The 17706-nt window shown below is 43.0% G+C and overlaps 1 protein-coding gene across 1 annotated transcript in view; it reads left to right on the top strand.

Annotated features, from left to right (window-relative positions):
• Positions 1-17706, top strand: part of znf608 (zinc finger protein 608) — a gene marked incomplete at both ends in the record, with an annotated part of 65083 nt that overhangs the window by 27105 nt on the left and 20272 nt on the right. The window contains 1 exon segment of the mRNA XM_080467463.1: positions 7374-7644. Within this exon segment, the coding sequence (XP_080323589.1) occupies positions 7374-7644 (271 nt within the window).

Below are 17706 nucleotides of genomic sequence, written 5' to 3'. Positions count from 1 at the left end.
CAGCACAAATCATCACAGACTGAGGAAACTTCACTCTGGACTTCAATCAAGGTAGATTCTGAGCCTCTCCACTCTTCCTCCACCCTTTGGGACCTGGAGTTCACTCTTCCTCCACACTCTGGGACCTGGAGTTCACTCTTCCTCCACACTCTGGGACCTGGACTTCCAAATGAGATGCAAAATGTTCTTTCATGTGAAACAAGGACTTTGGACCACTGAGCAACAGTCCAGTTCTTTTCCTCCACAGCCCAGGTGAGACGCTTCTGACCTGGTCTCTTGTTCAGGAGTGTCTTGACCCCAGGAAGCCACATTAGGATCCCATGTCTAGGATTGGTCAGGGCCTCGTGGCTCTTGATGCACTGACTCCAGCCTCAGTCCGTCCTTGTCCAGCATTGTGCTGGACAGACTGCGGTCATCCCTTTTGCTGCTGCACCTTTTCCTCCCACACTTTCTTCTTCCACTCCACCTTCTCTGAACATGCTTGGATCCAGCACTCTGTGAACAACCAGCGTCTTTAGCAAAGACCTTTAATGGCTGAGCCTCCTTGTGGACGGTGTCAATGACTGTCTTCTGGGACCATTTAAAGGCTCAGGAAACCTTTGCAGGGGTTTTGACTTCATTAGCTGATGAGGGTGAGACACCAGGACTTTCCAAAACTGAACTTTTCGACAATATTCTCATTTTCTGAGACACAGAACTTTGGGTTTTCATGATCTGTAAGCTGTAATCATCAACATTTCAAGAAATAAAGGCTTGAACTATTTCACTCTATGTGTCATGAGTCTATGTCATATCTGGGTTTGACTTTCTGAAAGATTTTGAACATTTTCATGAGATTCAGATTTTTTGAGCTGTACCTGTATACTAATGACAATGCCCTGTTATAGCAGATCGGATGCTTTCTTATTCTTCTGTTTCTACAAATCGTTAAGGATACTTTGAGAAAAATTCACTGATACAGCTGAAAGATTTCCTCCTGGTTTCAAATCTGCAAGCCAGTCCTATCTCTCAGTGCTGAAACTATAACCTTGGCGTAAGTTCAAGCTCCTGTAAGTGTCGTAGCAATTGAGTTTTGTCAGATTTGAGCGACCTGTGAGAAACTGATTGATTCTTTTAATAAAACAACTTCCCCTTTATCTGTGAAGCTGAATGTCACAGCCGAGTCCTGTTTGATAAATCTCAGTCGCTTTCCACGGCACTTCCACGCAGGCACGACCAAATAGTTCCTTTGAGTCGTTAAATCACTCAGGTCTGTCAGGCCCATAATCTTTATTGAGTCATAATATCAGGGGGGGAAATCCTTCATTGCTGAATGCTGCTACTCTCTTGGCAGAGCTGTTAAGTGGTGGAGATAAGAGTGGAGCTCTTCAAGGCACAAGTGATGTGGATTTTATTACAAGTAGCCATGGCGATGATGGCAGTTAACATCACACACATTTGGAAACCTTGTTTTTGTGAGAACTTGATTTGCTGGTGATTACATTGTGACTAACTGGAAACAGTCTGTGAGGAATAATAAACCTGCCATGGTTGGAAACCTTTCAGAGAGATTCGACCTGCCATTAAAACTCTACATTCCATTTTGTCTGGAAGTCTTTCTCCATTATTCATTCTAAGTTGGTGTTTTCACACCTGAGACTGTACTCAGCGCCCTCTTATTGTACTGATTGTACTGATTGTGCTGGAGGTATTATGTCCTCAGCTTATTTCTCTGCCTAGTTCTTCTTAACACAGTTTCTCTGAAAAACACTGCTCAGCTTCATATAAGACCTCGTTTACAAGTGAAACCACACTGTGTTTACGTTTTCGTTTCAAAAACATTTTGCATTTACATGGCAACATTCTGAAAATGATGTCCATTCCCACGGCAACGGCAGAAAAACTGAACCAATGCACATAGCATGCCAGGCCACGAGTTGACTGTTGGTTGTTTTTCTAAACCACACACACATGCATCAGACAACAACTTTACACCAGCTGGTGAGCCAAACGTGTTTGAAGTAACTTTTAACACTGACAACTCTGTCTTACTTCAAATGGCAAATAAAACCATCACTAACCTTAAGGAGGACACATGATGGTCTCCCATGAACTGGAGAAGAAGGACTCCATGTTGTCGAACTTCATGGAGGTTGCTGCAGGGCAGTCCAAACACATTGCCTCTCTCAACGCCTCCATCCAGGATACAGTTTTGTGGGACCCCACCGCCTGCCTACGGTCTTCCTCCTGTTCGACCCCCAGCCATCACCGGTCATGGTCGGAGGTGGTGACCCGCAGCCTTAGGAGACGCTCAGGTGAAGCGGCCTCACCTTATGGTGTGAGCATATCCAACCTCTACCCTCCTCTGGCTGATGATGACATCACGGGCCACCCGGCTGATGCTCCCGCTGCCCCCGCCCCGGCAGCTCCTCACACCGACCTCCCTCCGACTACAGCTCCGGTCGCGGCTGTCGTAACATCTTTGTTGCCGGTGGATAACAGCGCTGGAGCAGCTTCCGACCCCCCTGGAAAACTACATCATCGGCCCTCTCCCCGTCAGAAAACTTAAGCTCGACGTGAGGAGACGCTCTGGCAGCCTCTTCCGCCCCTCCCCCAACGCCGCCACTGTCCCATCCCAACACCAACCTGCCCGGTCATCTCCTCATCCATCCTCGTCTCCTCATCCTCTCTTCTCTCCAACAGCATTAATAATAGGAGATTCCATCATAAGAAACGTCTGATTCTTCAGTGCTCTCACTCGCTGCTTTCCAGGAGCCATGGTCCCTGATATCCTCCCGGAGACATTACAGTCACTCCCACCCTCCTTCTTTAGCGTTATAGTTGACTTGGGTTGTAACGATACGGCCCGTTCGCAGCCGGAGATGACCAAGATGGACTTTAACGAGTTTTAAAACTTCTTAAGTGACTGTGGAAAATCAGTATTTATTTCTGGTCCCATCCCCCCACTCGGCCAAGGCGTGGCATGTTTCAGCACAATTTTGGAAGTCTGAACACTTTCCTTCGGTCTGCCTGTAAATCCCACAATGTAGGTTTTTTTTGACAATTTTAATTTGTTTTGGAACCGCCCCTCCTTCTTTCTTCCTGATGGACTTCACCCCAGCAGGCTAGGGAGCCATGTGCTAGCGTTCAACCTGCAACATGCTGTTCAGTCCTCACGTGACTGACTGTTTCCCTCCCACAGACACGCCCCCGACTGTCCTTCTTTGCTGAATGAGTCTCCTCTCCATGTCACTGCTGCTTTGTCCAGCGCCCCCTACTGCTCTGACCCGTCATTAGCAATGGCGGCTGTTCTCTCCAAAAAAGATTTTAAATGTACTCCCATCTCACATAACAGTTTTACATCCTTTGAATACCCTGGTTTTACGATTTAAACAAAAGTCCCTTCTCTGATTTTAATCATCTATAGACCAGCAAGCCTAACAGTGTTTTTATCCAGGAATTCTCTGAGTTTTTATCCTTTTTTAAGTCCAAATATGACAAAGTCCTTATTCTTGGTGAGTTTAACTTTTATGTCTGCTGAACCTTCTCAATCTTTGGCTTTTGATTTTATGGAACCAAAAGACTCTTTAAAATCTCTTATTCTTTACCTTGGGCCAACTCGTTCTCGAGGCCACACCCTTGACCTGGTTTTACACAGCAGTCTGAGCTCCGACGTCGTTGACAGCAAGGATTTCTGTGTGTCTCATCATAAATTTGTTTTATTTAGTGTGGTTGTATTTCTTTTACCTGTCTGTCACAGCACACCAGTCCATCGCCGTGTTTTTAACCTCATGTCTGCTGACACATTTGCTGAGCTCTTTACTGCTGCCTCCTTAACTACTTTTAATCTTAATCTTAACAGAGATGAGCTGGTCTCCATTTTTAATCATAACTGCTATTCCACCTTAGACCTTCTGACACCATTTAAATCCAGAGTCACCACTAGTAGCCCACTGCCCTGGCTTAATGACTCCACATGACAACTGAAGCCAGACTGTAGAAAAAAGGAAAGTAAATCGAAGAAATCTGGCTTATTTGTGTTTTATCACATCTTGAAAGATGCTTTAACTACTTATCAACAGACAGTTAAAAAAGCAAGAGCTGCCTTTTTCTCACAGTTAATTTTAACCAATCACTCTATCCCCAGATTTCTTTTTACAACTATTAACTCTCTTATCACCCCCCCCCCCCCCCCCCCGTGTTTTTACTGATCCTTCTCAGGAATTGTGTGAAGACTTTTAAAAAATGTTCACGAATAAAATAAATGACATTAGAGAATCAATTACACCCCCTGACCTTGTTTTACACTCTATCCTTCTTAACCATGTTCTTAACCATTTTATTAATTTTAATCCAATTTCACTGTCTTATCTCTGTGACCTGATAATGAAAATGAAATCAACCACGTGCGGTCTTGGTGCGATTCCCACCAAATTTCTCAAAGATGTTTCTAACTCGGTTGGGTCCAGTATTTTACTAATCATCATAGCTCACTCTGCACTGGTCACTTTCCCTCTGCTTTTAAACATGCCGTGGCCAAACCACTTTTAAAGACACCCAATCTTCTAATAGGAACAACTTCAGACCAAATTCTAAACTTTTATTTTTATATAAAGTTTTAGAAACAGTACTTTCAAATCATCTTTTAGCTTTTATGTACCGACATAACATCTTTGAGAATTACCAGTCTGGTTTTCGAGCTCTACATTTAGAGCTCTACATATAGAGCTCTACATAGCACAGGAACTGCACTCCTCAAGGTCACAAATGACCTCCTCCTGGCCGCCGACAGAGGTGAGAGTGCTATTTTAATTCTTTTAGATTTGAGTGCAGCCTTTGACACTGTAGAGCACACAATTTTAATGGAATGCCTCAAGACATGGGTTGGTATCAGGGACACTGCACTTGATTGGTTTTACTCTTATCTTTCAGATAGAACTTTCTCTGTCACCATAGGTAACCATTCTTCTTCTTCAGCTCCCATTACCTGTGGTGTACCGCAAGGCTCCATTTTAGGTCCAATTTTGTTTCCCATTTATTTACTCCCAAACAACATAAAGTGTCGTATAATTTTTATGCAGATGACACACAGATATACCTTCCTCTGAGATCTGCTGATGTGGGAGGCCGAGCTGCTGTTTTTAACTGTCTTAATGACATTAACCGTTGGATGGCTCAAAACCTTCTCCAATTAAATCAGTCAAATTATAATTCTCTTCAACCCCCCAAACCCACACAATAGTCTGTTTGCCAACAACCTTGGTCCATTATCCTCCAATGTGAAGCCACTTGCCAGAAATCTTGGGGTTTTATTTGATCCTGACTTCAGTTTTGTCCTGAACATCAAAATGGTTATTCAGTCCTGTTTCCTCCAAATCCAACTGATCTCTCGCTTTGACTTGGAAAAATGTATTTATTCTCTCATCTTCACCGGTGTCGACTACTGCAACTCCCTTCTATCTGGTCTCCCCTCAAAGCTCCTCCATCGCCTCCAACTTATCCAAGATGCAGCAGCGAGGCTTCTTACTGGTTATAACAGGCGACAACACATCACACCTGTCCTGGCTTCCCTCCACTGGCTCCCTGTCTGTTTTAGAATTGATTTTAAGATTTTGCTGATTACTTTTAAAGCTCTTCATGGTCCGGCGCCCAGTGATATTACTGACCTGCTGACTCAATACAAGTCTGCTCGCAGCCTTAGATCCTCGGGTGGATCCCTTCTGATCATCCCAAAGTCAAAACTTAAATCTAAGGGTGACGGTGCTTCTCCACCAGGGAACCCCGACTGTGGAATGACCTGATCGAGGAGGTAAGACTTCCAGAATCATTGACTTCTTTTAAATCTCTTTTAAAAACCCACTTTTATAGAATCACTTTTTTATTGAAAGCTCCATTTTTAATAACATTCTGCCCCTTTTATCTTTTATATGCTCTCTCTTTAAGCCACCGAGGCCAGTGGTGTTTTGTCGCCAATAATAATACTTTTTGTCTATAATTTTCCATCTTTTTGATGACTGCTGGTCTGTCTATTTGATTGCTTGTCTCCTCTGTATTGCCTGACTTTGTTGTTTGTGTTTTACTGTAAAGCACTTTGTGCAACATGTGTTCTGAAAAGTGCTGTATAAATAAAGTTATTTTCATTCTTATAACAATCCGTTTTAAACGATAACAATGGGAGAACACGGACATTCTAGTGGACAGACGACCAAGTTGGATTGTTATTACGGGGACTGTCAAAATAAAACTACTAAGTCCAGGAGAATCTGGACTGGAATTCATGACACCCCGGAGGAAACGTTGTTCTTATTGTCCATCTACTCGTGCATTTGCAAAACAACTATTTTCCACAGTGGTGGTGTGCATGCACAGTAGCAGCATTTGCGCCGTCAACAAGGACACGGAGCAACAAGGACACAGAGTCTAAGCGTTTTTGAAAGTTCCACCTTGGGAGCCATTTCCAAAAAGTTGCATTTTCAGTGGCTCCGAGCAACCTTTTCTTGTAGCCGGAAACCCAAATCAAAACAACAGTTTTACATTTTCGCTTGAAATCGTTGTGTGGTGTGTTGTGTGTTAGTCTGTTACCTGACAGACTGTGCAACACAGAGATCAACGACTTACTGTTTGTACAACATCAAGTTCGACTGCACAATGTCAACCATCATTTAATCAGAGATTTTTACCCAACAACAATAATTCAGGAGCAACACCAGTCATCTCAGTAGTGAAATAAATGAAGCGGTTTTCAGCAGATTCCAATCCTGCATTTGCAAATTCTGTACTTTATCAATCAAATGTGTTTGAATCATCAATTGTGTAATGGAAACATTGTGAGGGATGAATCTGCATATTGCTGAACATGATTTTGGAGCAGCACATCCTTTTCCTTAAGTTGTTGTTTTTGTTTTCTTCCTCACCCGGGATGAGCCCCAGCATTGCTTTTCGGTACTTTTTCCAGATTTGTGTGAAGTTTCTCTTTGCCGAAGTGGGAGCTAATTTCAAAGAGCAGCTCCCTTTGTGCAAACATCCATGAGGGATTGAGTGGCGAGGGTGAAGTCAGGACGGAGACATGGAGATTAATTGTAGCAACGGAGTGGGGGAAAAAAGGAATGGAACTGTCTGGATACATTTGAGAGATGATTAGCTGCCATTCAATATTAGGAAGATAGCAACAGCAGACTGCTGATAATGAATGGTCTGAGATTCTAACAAAATGTCTCCTCTTCTAAAACGCTGCCACTCCTGCCTCCATTATGCAGCGTTGTCCATCATTCAAAGATAAATTCACTTCAGTAATGAAAAATAATACATTTACAGTCATAAATCTGAGCGACAGTTTGAAAAAGTGGAATTTATCTGATCTGATCTTGGATGAATCTTTTTCTCTTCCTGTGCAGATGGAGCCCATGTTCACCGTCCCGGCTCTGCCGGTGCCGGGCTACCCCGGGGCCCCCGGGTCCTCGCTGCCCACAGCCCCTTCCTTCTCCCCGCCGGCCCTGCCCACCTCCAGCCCCAAGCAGCTGGCAGTCAGGACCAGGTCCATCGGCACCAACACCCAGGACGGCTTCACGCCGGGGCCAATGGAGGGTGACCCGGCCTGCTTGGGCCCCTGCCAGCCCGGAACCAGCGTCAACCTGGAGGGAATCGTTTGGCACGAGACGGAGGAAGGTGAGGAAGGTTCTGGAAATGTTCTCAAACAAAACATTTTAAAAAGTCCAATTTAGGCACCGTTTACACGACAACGTGTCAAATGAAAATGCATCGTTTTTGAGTTTTCCTTTCAGAAAAGTTTCATGTTTACGTGGCAACTTTCTGAAAATCATGTAGTTAGTTGGTTGAAATACCAATAAAATACCTAAATGAAGGCCCTCATGCAGCTAAACTAAAGTAAAGCTCTATCCCAAACATTACAGGAACATTATGACTTCAGCCATTTCTCACAACTTCTCTCGAAGGGCTGTAAAGTAACTCACTTCAGTTTTTTCCCATCCTCCAAATTGCTTATTGTAAATCTACATTAATTTTCCAGAATCACTCAAACGTTTCCTTGCTTCGGCCTCGTTTACACATTGTTTTTTTTTTTTCATTTCAGAAAATGTTCGCATTTACACAGCAGTGTTCTGAAAACAATGTAGTTAGAATGGCAGGCCACTAGTTGATGCTGTTGGTTGTTTTTGTAAGGAAAATACAAACACAAATACAGGTACATCTCAAAAAATTTGAATATCATGAAAATGTTGAATATTTCAGAAAGTCAAACCCAGTTATGATATAGGCTCATGACACACAGAGTGAAATATTTAAAGCCTTTATTTCTTGTTGATGAAATGTTGATGATTATGGCTTACAGAGAGTGAAAACCCAAAGTTCAGTGTCTCAGAAAATTTGAATATTACATAAGATCAAGAAAAAAAGGCTATTTTAAACAGAAATGTAAGGCGTCTTAGCCTGGAGGCCATCAACCTGTGGCACTGCTCAGGTGGAATGAAGCCCAGGTAGCTTTGATAGCAGCCTTCAGGTCATCTGCATTGTTGGTCTGGTGTCTCTCACCGTCCTCTTGACAAGAGCCAGAGATTGTCTCTGGGGTTCAACTCAGGCCAGTCTGCTGGCCAATCCAGAACAGTAACACCAGGGTCATTGAAGCAGCTTCTGGTACCTTTGGCAGTGTGGGCAGGTGCCAAGTCCTGCTGGGAAATGAACTCAGCATCTCATAAAGCTCGTCAGCAGAAGGAAGCATGAAGTGCTCTAAAGTTTCCTGCTGGATGCTGCGCTGACTGTGGACTTCAGAAAACCCAGTGGAGGGACAGCAGCAGAGGACATGGCAGCTCAAATCATCACAGACTGAGGAAACTTCACACTGGACTTCAAGCAAGGTGGATTCTGAGCCTCTCCACTCTTCCTCCACACTCTGGGACCTGGAGTTTCAAATGAGATGCAAAATGTTCTTTCATGTGAAACAAGGACTTTGGACCACTGAGCAACAGTCCAGTTCTTTTCCTCCACAGCCCAGGTGAGACGCTTCTGACCTGGTCTCTTGTTCAGGAGTGTCTTGACCCCAGGAAGCCACATTAGGATCCCATGTCTAGGATTGGTCAGGGCCTCGTGGCTCTTGATGCACTGACTCCAGCCTCAGTCCGTCCTTGTCCTGCATTGTGCTGGACAGACTGCGGTCATCCCTTTTGCTGCTCCACCTTTTCCTCCCACACTTTCTTCTTCCACTCCACCTTCTCTGAACATGCTTGGATCCAGCACTCTGTGAACAACCAGCGTCTTTAGCAAAGACCTTTAATGGCTGAGCCTCCTCGTGGACTGTGTCAATGACTGTCTTCTGGGACCATTTAAAGGCTCAGGAAACCTTTGCAGGGGTTTTGACTTCATTAGCTGATGAGGGTGAGACACCAGGACTTTCCAAAACTGAACTTTTCGACAATATTCTCATTTTCTGAGACACAGAACTTTGGGTTTTCATGATCTGTAAGCTGTAATCATCAACATTTCAAGAAATAAAGGCTTGAACGATTTCACTCTATGTGTCATGAGTCTATGTCATATCTGGGTTTGACTTTCTGAAAGATTTTGAACATTTTCATGAGATTCTGATTTTTCGAGCTGTACCTGTACATGCAGCAGAGAACAATACGCTATAATCATTAACAACGGGAGAACACGGACAAGTTGGATTGTTATTCCGGTGACAGTCAAAATAAGACTACCAAGTCCAAGAGAATGTGGACTGGAAGTCACAACATGCGGGAGAAAACATTGTTCTTATTGTCCATCCACTGAGCATGTGCGGAACAACTATTTGCTATGGCCGTGGCATGCATGTGCAGTTGCAGTGTTTCCACCATTTAAACGGCGATGGAGCTTGAGTTTTTGGGGGTGTTTTTTTCAAAAAGTTGTGCTTTCTTTCAGTGGCTCTGAGCACCCACAAATCTACTTACCTTTTCTGTTTTCACATGAAAATGGGGCCCTTGTGTGTGGGAGCTGTTTGTGGGGTCCAAGTCTTTGTCTGCTCACAGATTTTCAAAAATAGATTTCCTCATGTCAAATAACAACAAGATCAGTGTCTCTAGAATCCTGGAGGGAGTTTTCCTGCCCACCAGTGTTTGTCTTCACTGGGATGTTTTGGTAATCAGAGAGGATTAAGTCTGAGACGCACCACAAGACCAAGTTTGTAAACTATTGATAAAAATGATGGAGCACAGATTGTGTTCAGTGTAGCTCTCTGAGATTATTAACTTCCAGAATCTGCCTTCATTCAGCCACAAGCTTACTTTAGCAGTTTTATACCACTCAAAAGACTGAATCCACTGAGGGATTGAAACACAGCAATTTATTCAACTACTTTTTCATTCCTGTTTTTTTCAAATTCTTTGTTATAAAAAAGAAAAATAAACAATATCAACTGTGATTTTCTTTTCCACACATTGGAGATAGTCAGGAGATGTGATTTGGCATCACACTGCATGAATCCTGACGGAGAAATAGAACCAGAATTGTGTCCAGCAATACCCAATGATATCAAGGGAGCAGTGGGCTCCGGATCAGACGCCAATGATTTACACGCCACTGCACTTTGATAGGCCGTTAACAAGGACAGCAGTGGGCTCTGCAGCCTCTCGGTAGAGGTGTAATACCTTCCTGCAGGCTGCTAATCAAGCAGTCCCATCGCTCTGCAGCCGCCGCCGCCGCGCTCAAGCTCACTGTCCAGGTTGGCAGAGAGGCATTTGTATTAATTAACTGTAACTTACCCACCCAGCCTGGACAAAAATAAAGCAGGAAACAGAAGCACTGTGGAGAGTCAGAAGGCTCCTGATTCAAACCTTATTGGATCAAAATGACAGAGAAACAGTCAAAGTGTTCAAACACGTTTATCACCATGTCCATCCAACTTCTATACCAGTGATTCTGAGGAAGTTAAAACCCTCATTTAAATATCAATCATGTGTTATTCTTTGTTGACACCTGCAAAAAGTGCAGCAATGCAGTTTTGCCCTTTATACAGGATCTTGTGTTGAAAGTGATGAACAGTTACGGTTTTATAAACAGCCAATTTAACAACTTTTAATCTCTATTTTGTTCTTGTTACATGTATTTTATTGTCTTTCCTTGCATCCTGTTTACACAGCAATGATTACAATTTAAAACACAAAACTTCTGCCACATTGTTTGTGTCCGTTTACACAACAGCAGCGCTCAGACAATGAAAATGCAACTATTCTTAAACGGCTCCCAAGATGGAACTTTTCAAAAAAGCTTGGGCTCCGTCGTTGTGTAGACGGGAGAAAACAACACTTTCTGGAAATGCTAAATAGTTGTTCTGCAAATGTGCGAGAAGATGGACAATAACAACAAAACAACAAAAACAACTCTACATATTCTCCTGGACTTGGTAGTTTTATTTTGACAGTCACTGTAATAGCAATCCAACTTGGTCGTCTGTCCACTAGAATGTTTGTGTTCTCACATTGTTATTGTTTAGAAAAGACATCTCCAGCCTCGGTCCTGGAGGGCCCCTGTCCTGCAGGTTTAGCTCCTCCCAGTTGCATCACATCTGTTACAATGAGGGGCTCGTTATTGGGCTTTTCACAACCTTGGTGATGACATCATCATGAGATTCAGGTGTGCTGAAGCAGGGGGAACTAAAACATGCAGGACAGGGGTCCTCGAGGACCAGGGTTGGAGACCTCTGGTTTAGAGCGTATTGTTGTCTGATGCATGTGTGTGTGTGTGTGTGTGTGTGTGCGAGATAAGTACAAATACTAAGAAAAGTCTATGATGAGCGTTGGTCTGATGATGAACCAATCTCAGTCTGGAGTTTAAGGGCCGTGCCGTTGCGGTGGGGTCACGGTGCTGTGGTGGGGTTGGGGAGTAGGACCGTCGTAACTCCACTCTGTGAGTCTTGGGTCTGATCCCCTGGATCCTGCTCTCCTCCTGTCAGGGAGAAAAACAGACGGCGGCAGTATCTGGTGGCTCCAGTAATGTTGTTACACAGAGAGAAAGAAAGAAAGACAAGAAACAGAACCTCCAAATGTAGAGTTCCTCCCTTAAACGGGAGAGAGGAAATCCCCTCAGCAGTCTAGGCCTATAGCAGCTCAACTTAGTGCTCCTATCTGATTCCTAATGATAAGCTTTATCAAAGAGGAAGGTTTTTAGTCTACTCTTAAATAAACTAATGGTGTGGGCCCTTCGGACCGAGGCTGGTAGTTGATTCCAGAGTAAAGGAGCCATATGGCTGAAACTCCTGCCTCCTGTTTTACTTTGAAGGACTTTAGGGATTACCAACAGTCCTGCATCCTCAGAGCCAAGGGCTCGTGGAGGGTGATACTCTTCTAGAAGTTTCTCGATATAGGACGGAGCCTTCTGATGAAGAGTTTTATATGTGATCAGAAGGATCTTGAATTCTATTCTAGATTTAATTGGAAGCCAGTGTAAGGATGCTAAGACTGGGGAGATGTGCTCTCTTCTTCCAGTTCTGGTTAGTAAACCTGCAGCAGCGTTCTGCACTAGCTGGAAGATCCTAACAGAGGAGTTTGGACATCCTGACATTAGGGAGTTACAATAATCTAATCTTGAAGTCACAAAGGCATGAATAATTTTTTCTGCATCTTTGAAGGACAAGAAGTTTCTCATTCTTGCAATATTCCTTAGATGGAAGAAGGCTGTCCTGGAGACATGTTTAACATGGGACATAAAGGACAGATCCTGATCAAAAATAACACCCAGGTTCCTAATATCACTGTTAGAAGTTAAAGTAATATTATCTAAGGTAATCAGACTATCTGAAAAGTTATCCCTGAGCTTTTTAGGACCTACGATTAGAACCTCAGTCTTGGATGTGTTGAGCATTAAGAAGTTGATAGACATCCAGGACTTAACGTCCCTGAGGCAGGACTCTAGTTTAACAAGTTGGTCGGCCTGATTGGCTTTAATTGATGAATATAGCTGAGTATCATCTGCATAACAATGAAAGTTAATGTTGTGTTTCCTAATAATATTTCCGAGTGGTAACATATAGAGATTAAACAATATCGGTCCGAGGACGGAGCCTTGTGGTACTCCACACAGGACCCGTTCATGCATTGAAGATTTGTTATTTACATGAACACATTGAAACCTGTCAGATAAATATGATTTAAACCAGTTTAAGGCTAAGTTTTTAATGCCGACGGCATCTTCTAATCTCCTTAAAAGTATATTATGATCGACAGTATCAAATGCGGCACTAAGGTCCAGAAGAACTAAAACAGATAGAAGAGCTCTATCTGAGGCCGTTAGAAGGTCATTAGTAACTTTTAGCAGTGCAGTCTCTGTACTGTGGTTCATTCTGAAGCCGGACTGAAAGTCCTCTAACAGATTATTCTCCTGCAGATAATCGTTGAGTTGTTTAGCGACTACTTTCTCCAGAACCTTTGACAGGAAAGGAAGGTTGGAGATCAGCCTGTAGTTTGAGAGAAGGCTTGTGTCTAAGTTTGGCTTCTTAATGAGAGGTTTAATAACTGCTAGTTTAAAGGATTGTGGCACATAGCCTATTGTTAGAGACTGGTTAATAATTGCGAGTATAGAAATATTGATTAGTGGCAGTGCCTCTTTCAGAATTCTAGTAGGAATTGGGTCCAACAGGCTAGTAGTTGGTTTAGCAGAAGAAATAAGGGAATTTAGTTGGGCTAGTTGTATTTGCTGAAAGCATTCCAGATGACTGTTTGGTTTAACCAGTTCCTCTGTTATGGGGCTAACGGACGGTAGGGTTTGATGGATGTTATCCCTAAGCGTTGTAATTTTATTTTGAAAGAACTTCATGAAGTCCTCACTACATATATTGATAGGAATGGTGGGCTCGACGCTATTTTGGTTCTTGGTCAGTTTGGCTACAGTACTGAAAAGAAACCGAGGGTTGTTTTTGTTTTCCTCTATTAAGGATGAGTAGTAATTAGTTCTACTTCTACTCAGAGCTTTCTTATAAGTTTTGAAGCTATCCTTCCAGGCTATATAATCTGTCTGTTTTTGTTGAACGCCAAGTTCTTTCTAATCTACGGGAGCGTTGTTTAAGCTCACGGGTTGATGAGTTAAAACATGGGGATGACTTTTCCTGTTTTTTAATTTCCATTTTTTGAGGAGCTATGTCGTCTAGCGTTGTTTTTAGCATATCTGTCAGACTGTTTGTTAGGTATTCAATGTCTGAGCTAGCAACAGTATACGGGTCAGGAAGATTCACTACTGAATCTATAGCAGAGGGAATTCTTTCCTTGAATTTAGTTACTATGTTATCAGAGAGAGACCTGGTTAACACGGCTTTAGCCGGAGGGTTATAACTATTTAGAACAAAGTCAAAGGTTATTAAGAAGTGATCTGACAGGAAATCATTGTGAGGAGAGATGGTCAGATGCTCTATATTCAAACCATAAGTTAGAATAAGGTCTAGGGTATGTAGATGTTTATGGGTAGGCCCGTCTACTACCTGAGAGAAACCTAGAGAGTCAAGTGTAGATTTAAAGCTGCACTGAAACTATCATTTTCTACGTCAACATGAACATTGAAGTCTCCTACCATGACAACACAGAGTATTTGGTTTAAAAAAAACTTGTAAGCTGGGAAATCTACTGAAGTCTTGTGGTTTGGTTTGGTTTAATATTCAGTTACAAGACTGAATTAAACAGGTTTAATCATAGAAATCGTGTGTGATGGTATGAGTACGTATTCAGGCAACCTTTAATCTCTCAGATGAGTTTTTATTTCATCCTTTTGAAGGCTGCTTAAAGGCCTTCGGGAATATGATTCCTGGGTTTTGTCCCTCAACTGAACTTCTCACCAGATTTCATTAAAATGTCTCTCATACGTTTTCTTTCTCTTCACTCATTTCTGTGCGATATCCTGCTGACTAGAAAACAAACCGAAGTGAAAACACCCTCCCTGCTCCCTCGGTGGAGTTATTAACATCAAAGAATCAGGCTTCCAGGTTTGTGCAGATAAACAGACTCGGTGTATGAAAGAGTCCTGGTGGGTTATTATATCCTGAAAAAGACGTGCAGACTGCAGCGAGCAGATAGAGAGATACCGCACATTTTGATGAAATGATAAGAATGCAGAAAAAGCAGGGAAATAGATTCAGTGGCGAGTCTGAGCCCTGACAGGCTGTCAGATGGATGGAGGGATGAAAGACTGAGACGGAGGTGTCGAAAGAGGCTGAGTCTGTATTTTTAAATGACCGCAGGGATGGAGGATGAAGATGGGGAGGAATTCAAAGATGGAAGCCAGAAGAAGCAGAGAGAGAGAGAGAGAGAGAGAGAGAGAGAGAGAGAGAGAGAGAGAGAGAGAGAGAGAGAGAGAGAGAGAGAGAGAGAGAGAGAGAGAGGAGAAGGTGGTTAAGCAGACTGTCAGAGTCAAAGCGAGAGGAAGAAGGACAAAGAGACGCTGTGTTTTTTTTCCTGCCAATCAGGGAGCATTGTTCAGGAGGAGCAGCAAGAACCGTCCAGACGCAGCGCGCATGCTAATTAAGATGAATGCTAATTGGAGAGCAAGAGAGGAGAAGACAAAGAATGAGAACGAGACCACCATTTCAGCTGTAGCACTCCCCATCTTCCTCCTCCATCTCCTCCTCCTGTTCTACCTGCACCTCCTCTTTGTCCTCCACAACACTTCAACTGAAAATGCATCATTTGTGCGTTTTTGTTTTAGAAAAGTTTCTCGTCTACATGTCAACGTTCTGAAAATGATGCAGTTAGCATGCCAGGCCACTAGTGGTGCTGTTGGTTGTTTTTGTAATGAAACCACACACACATGACAGATTGCTCTTACAGCTGACTCTTGCCTCTAAGGCCCTGTCCACACGACAATGTCGATTCATTTAACCGCATCGCTTTTGGCCGATCATCCACACGGCGCGTTGTTTTAGAAGCTTGAAAACGTTTTTGTTTTTTTTAAACGTGTGGGTAAATTTGACACCTTTGACATGCGAATGGGTAAGATGCTTATTTGCTGAAATTGATGATGTCATCGCCCCACCTTGTAAAGATGTCACTTTACAACAATGGCGGACGACATGCTCCAGATAGAGCTGCAGAAGCTTCTGGTGCTTTTTGATTTGTCGGATTTACAGTTTTTGCATGCTTCGTGTCATCTTCTCCGTTTTTAATGTATTTCTGTGGCAGCGTTACAGCGCCACCTACAGGCCTGGGTTATGTACTACATCATTTTGAGTAGTTTCCGTGGTGTCGCAGATGTTTCCTGTGTGGACGGGGAACTTTTGAAGAATGAGAGGGAGAAAAAAGTAAATTTTGGCTGGTGTGGACAGGGTGAAGACTGAAGATCCTGTAAGGTGAAGATGATTTCATACAATTCTGCCTTAGACAGTGTGAATATACACAATCAGTCACTGAGAAGTTTAAGGTGGCATCTGTGTTCGCAGACAATGGTTTTCTGGTTTTCCAGACAGTGATTTGTTGAGGGGTAGTTCACAGACTTTGTTTTCAGGTATGTTGTCGTCGATATTTTTCAGACGTTTTTTCAGAATTTTTCAAGTGTTGTTCACAGACATTGGTTTTCTGAAGTGTTCTCAGGCAGCGGTTTTTAGAGTAGTTCACTGGCAATAATTTTCTAAAACGTCCACAGAGTTGAAATATCTTTTGGAAGGATACACCGGCAAGGACTTTTACACCAGTAATGGTTTTCAGAAGTGTTTTTTAACGTGTGCAGGGATTTCCAGCACAGCATCATGATTGTTTGTATTGTTTGTCACCTGAGAGTGTGAAGATGTTAAACAAACAGCATGTTGTCACATTATTTGCTTGTAAAGTTTTTTTACAGACTCATATTGGAAAACGCTCTCTGGATTGATTTGATGTCGTGTTGCCAATCGACTTAAAAACTATTTACTTGTTTACATGCTTTTCCATGTTTCTATTTTTGATCAAATCTCGGGTTTGCATGCAGTGTTACTGACTTGCAGGTGTTCCAGTTTTTCTGGTGCTGTGGTCATAAACTCTGAAGCCATAAACACTTATGGCTTCAGAGGAGACATTTCCCTCTGCTTCCTGAGGTTTAAAGTAAAACTCCAGCAGACAGTGTAATGGGAGGAAAACCACATCGCTGGGTTTGCTCTTGGTCGTCACACTCGGATGATGACAGTGAACATTTTCTTTCTCCTGCATCATAACAAACAAACCCTGAAGCATCCGTGATGCAGATGTTCAGATGCTGCGACGGCTTCATGACTCTGTTTGTTTCTGCTCCGCCTCCCCGAAGCAGGAATCAGCAGAATTCATCGGAGTGACTTTAAAACAAGCTTTAAAAGGGTGTTAAAATCTGACGAGGCCAAATTCACAGGAGTGAGACACACTGATAAGCCATCAAGTGTTTTGGCAACTTCCCAGGAAGAGAGTCATGTTGCTATAAATAGGACTGCAGTCACGTTTCAGACCCGAGGTGGCTTTAGGGGACACGAGAGAGAGCGAGAGAGAGGAGGAAAACCTCCTCTGCTGCTGATGCTGCTTTATGTGCACTTTATAGTTCATGCGAGACTGCATTGTCTCTGTATGTTCCATCTCTTGTTGACTCTATTTCTATCTACAGCAACGATTCTGTGTTTTTTAACTACTGTCACTTCACAAGACAGTTGTCTCGTTTCCATCACCGCTAATAGAAAGAAAGTCGACCACGAACAATCCCTCCACGAGAAACAGCTAATTTTGTATTTAATCACAGCAACGTGTTGGAAAAGAATCTGTTTTT

The sequence above is a fragment of the Lipophrys pholis genome (genome assembly GCF_963383615.2).
Source record: "Lipophrys pholis genome assembly, chromosome: 7".
NCBI lineage: Eukaryota > Metazoa > Chordata > Actinopteri > Blenniiformes > Blenniidae > Lipophrys > Lipophrys pholis.
Note: the sequence above shows the minus strand (reverse complement) of the source record. Positions and strands in the feature narration are given on the sequence as shown.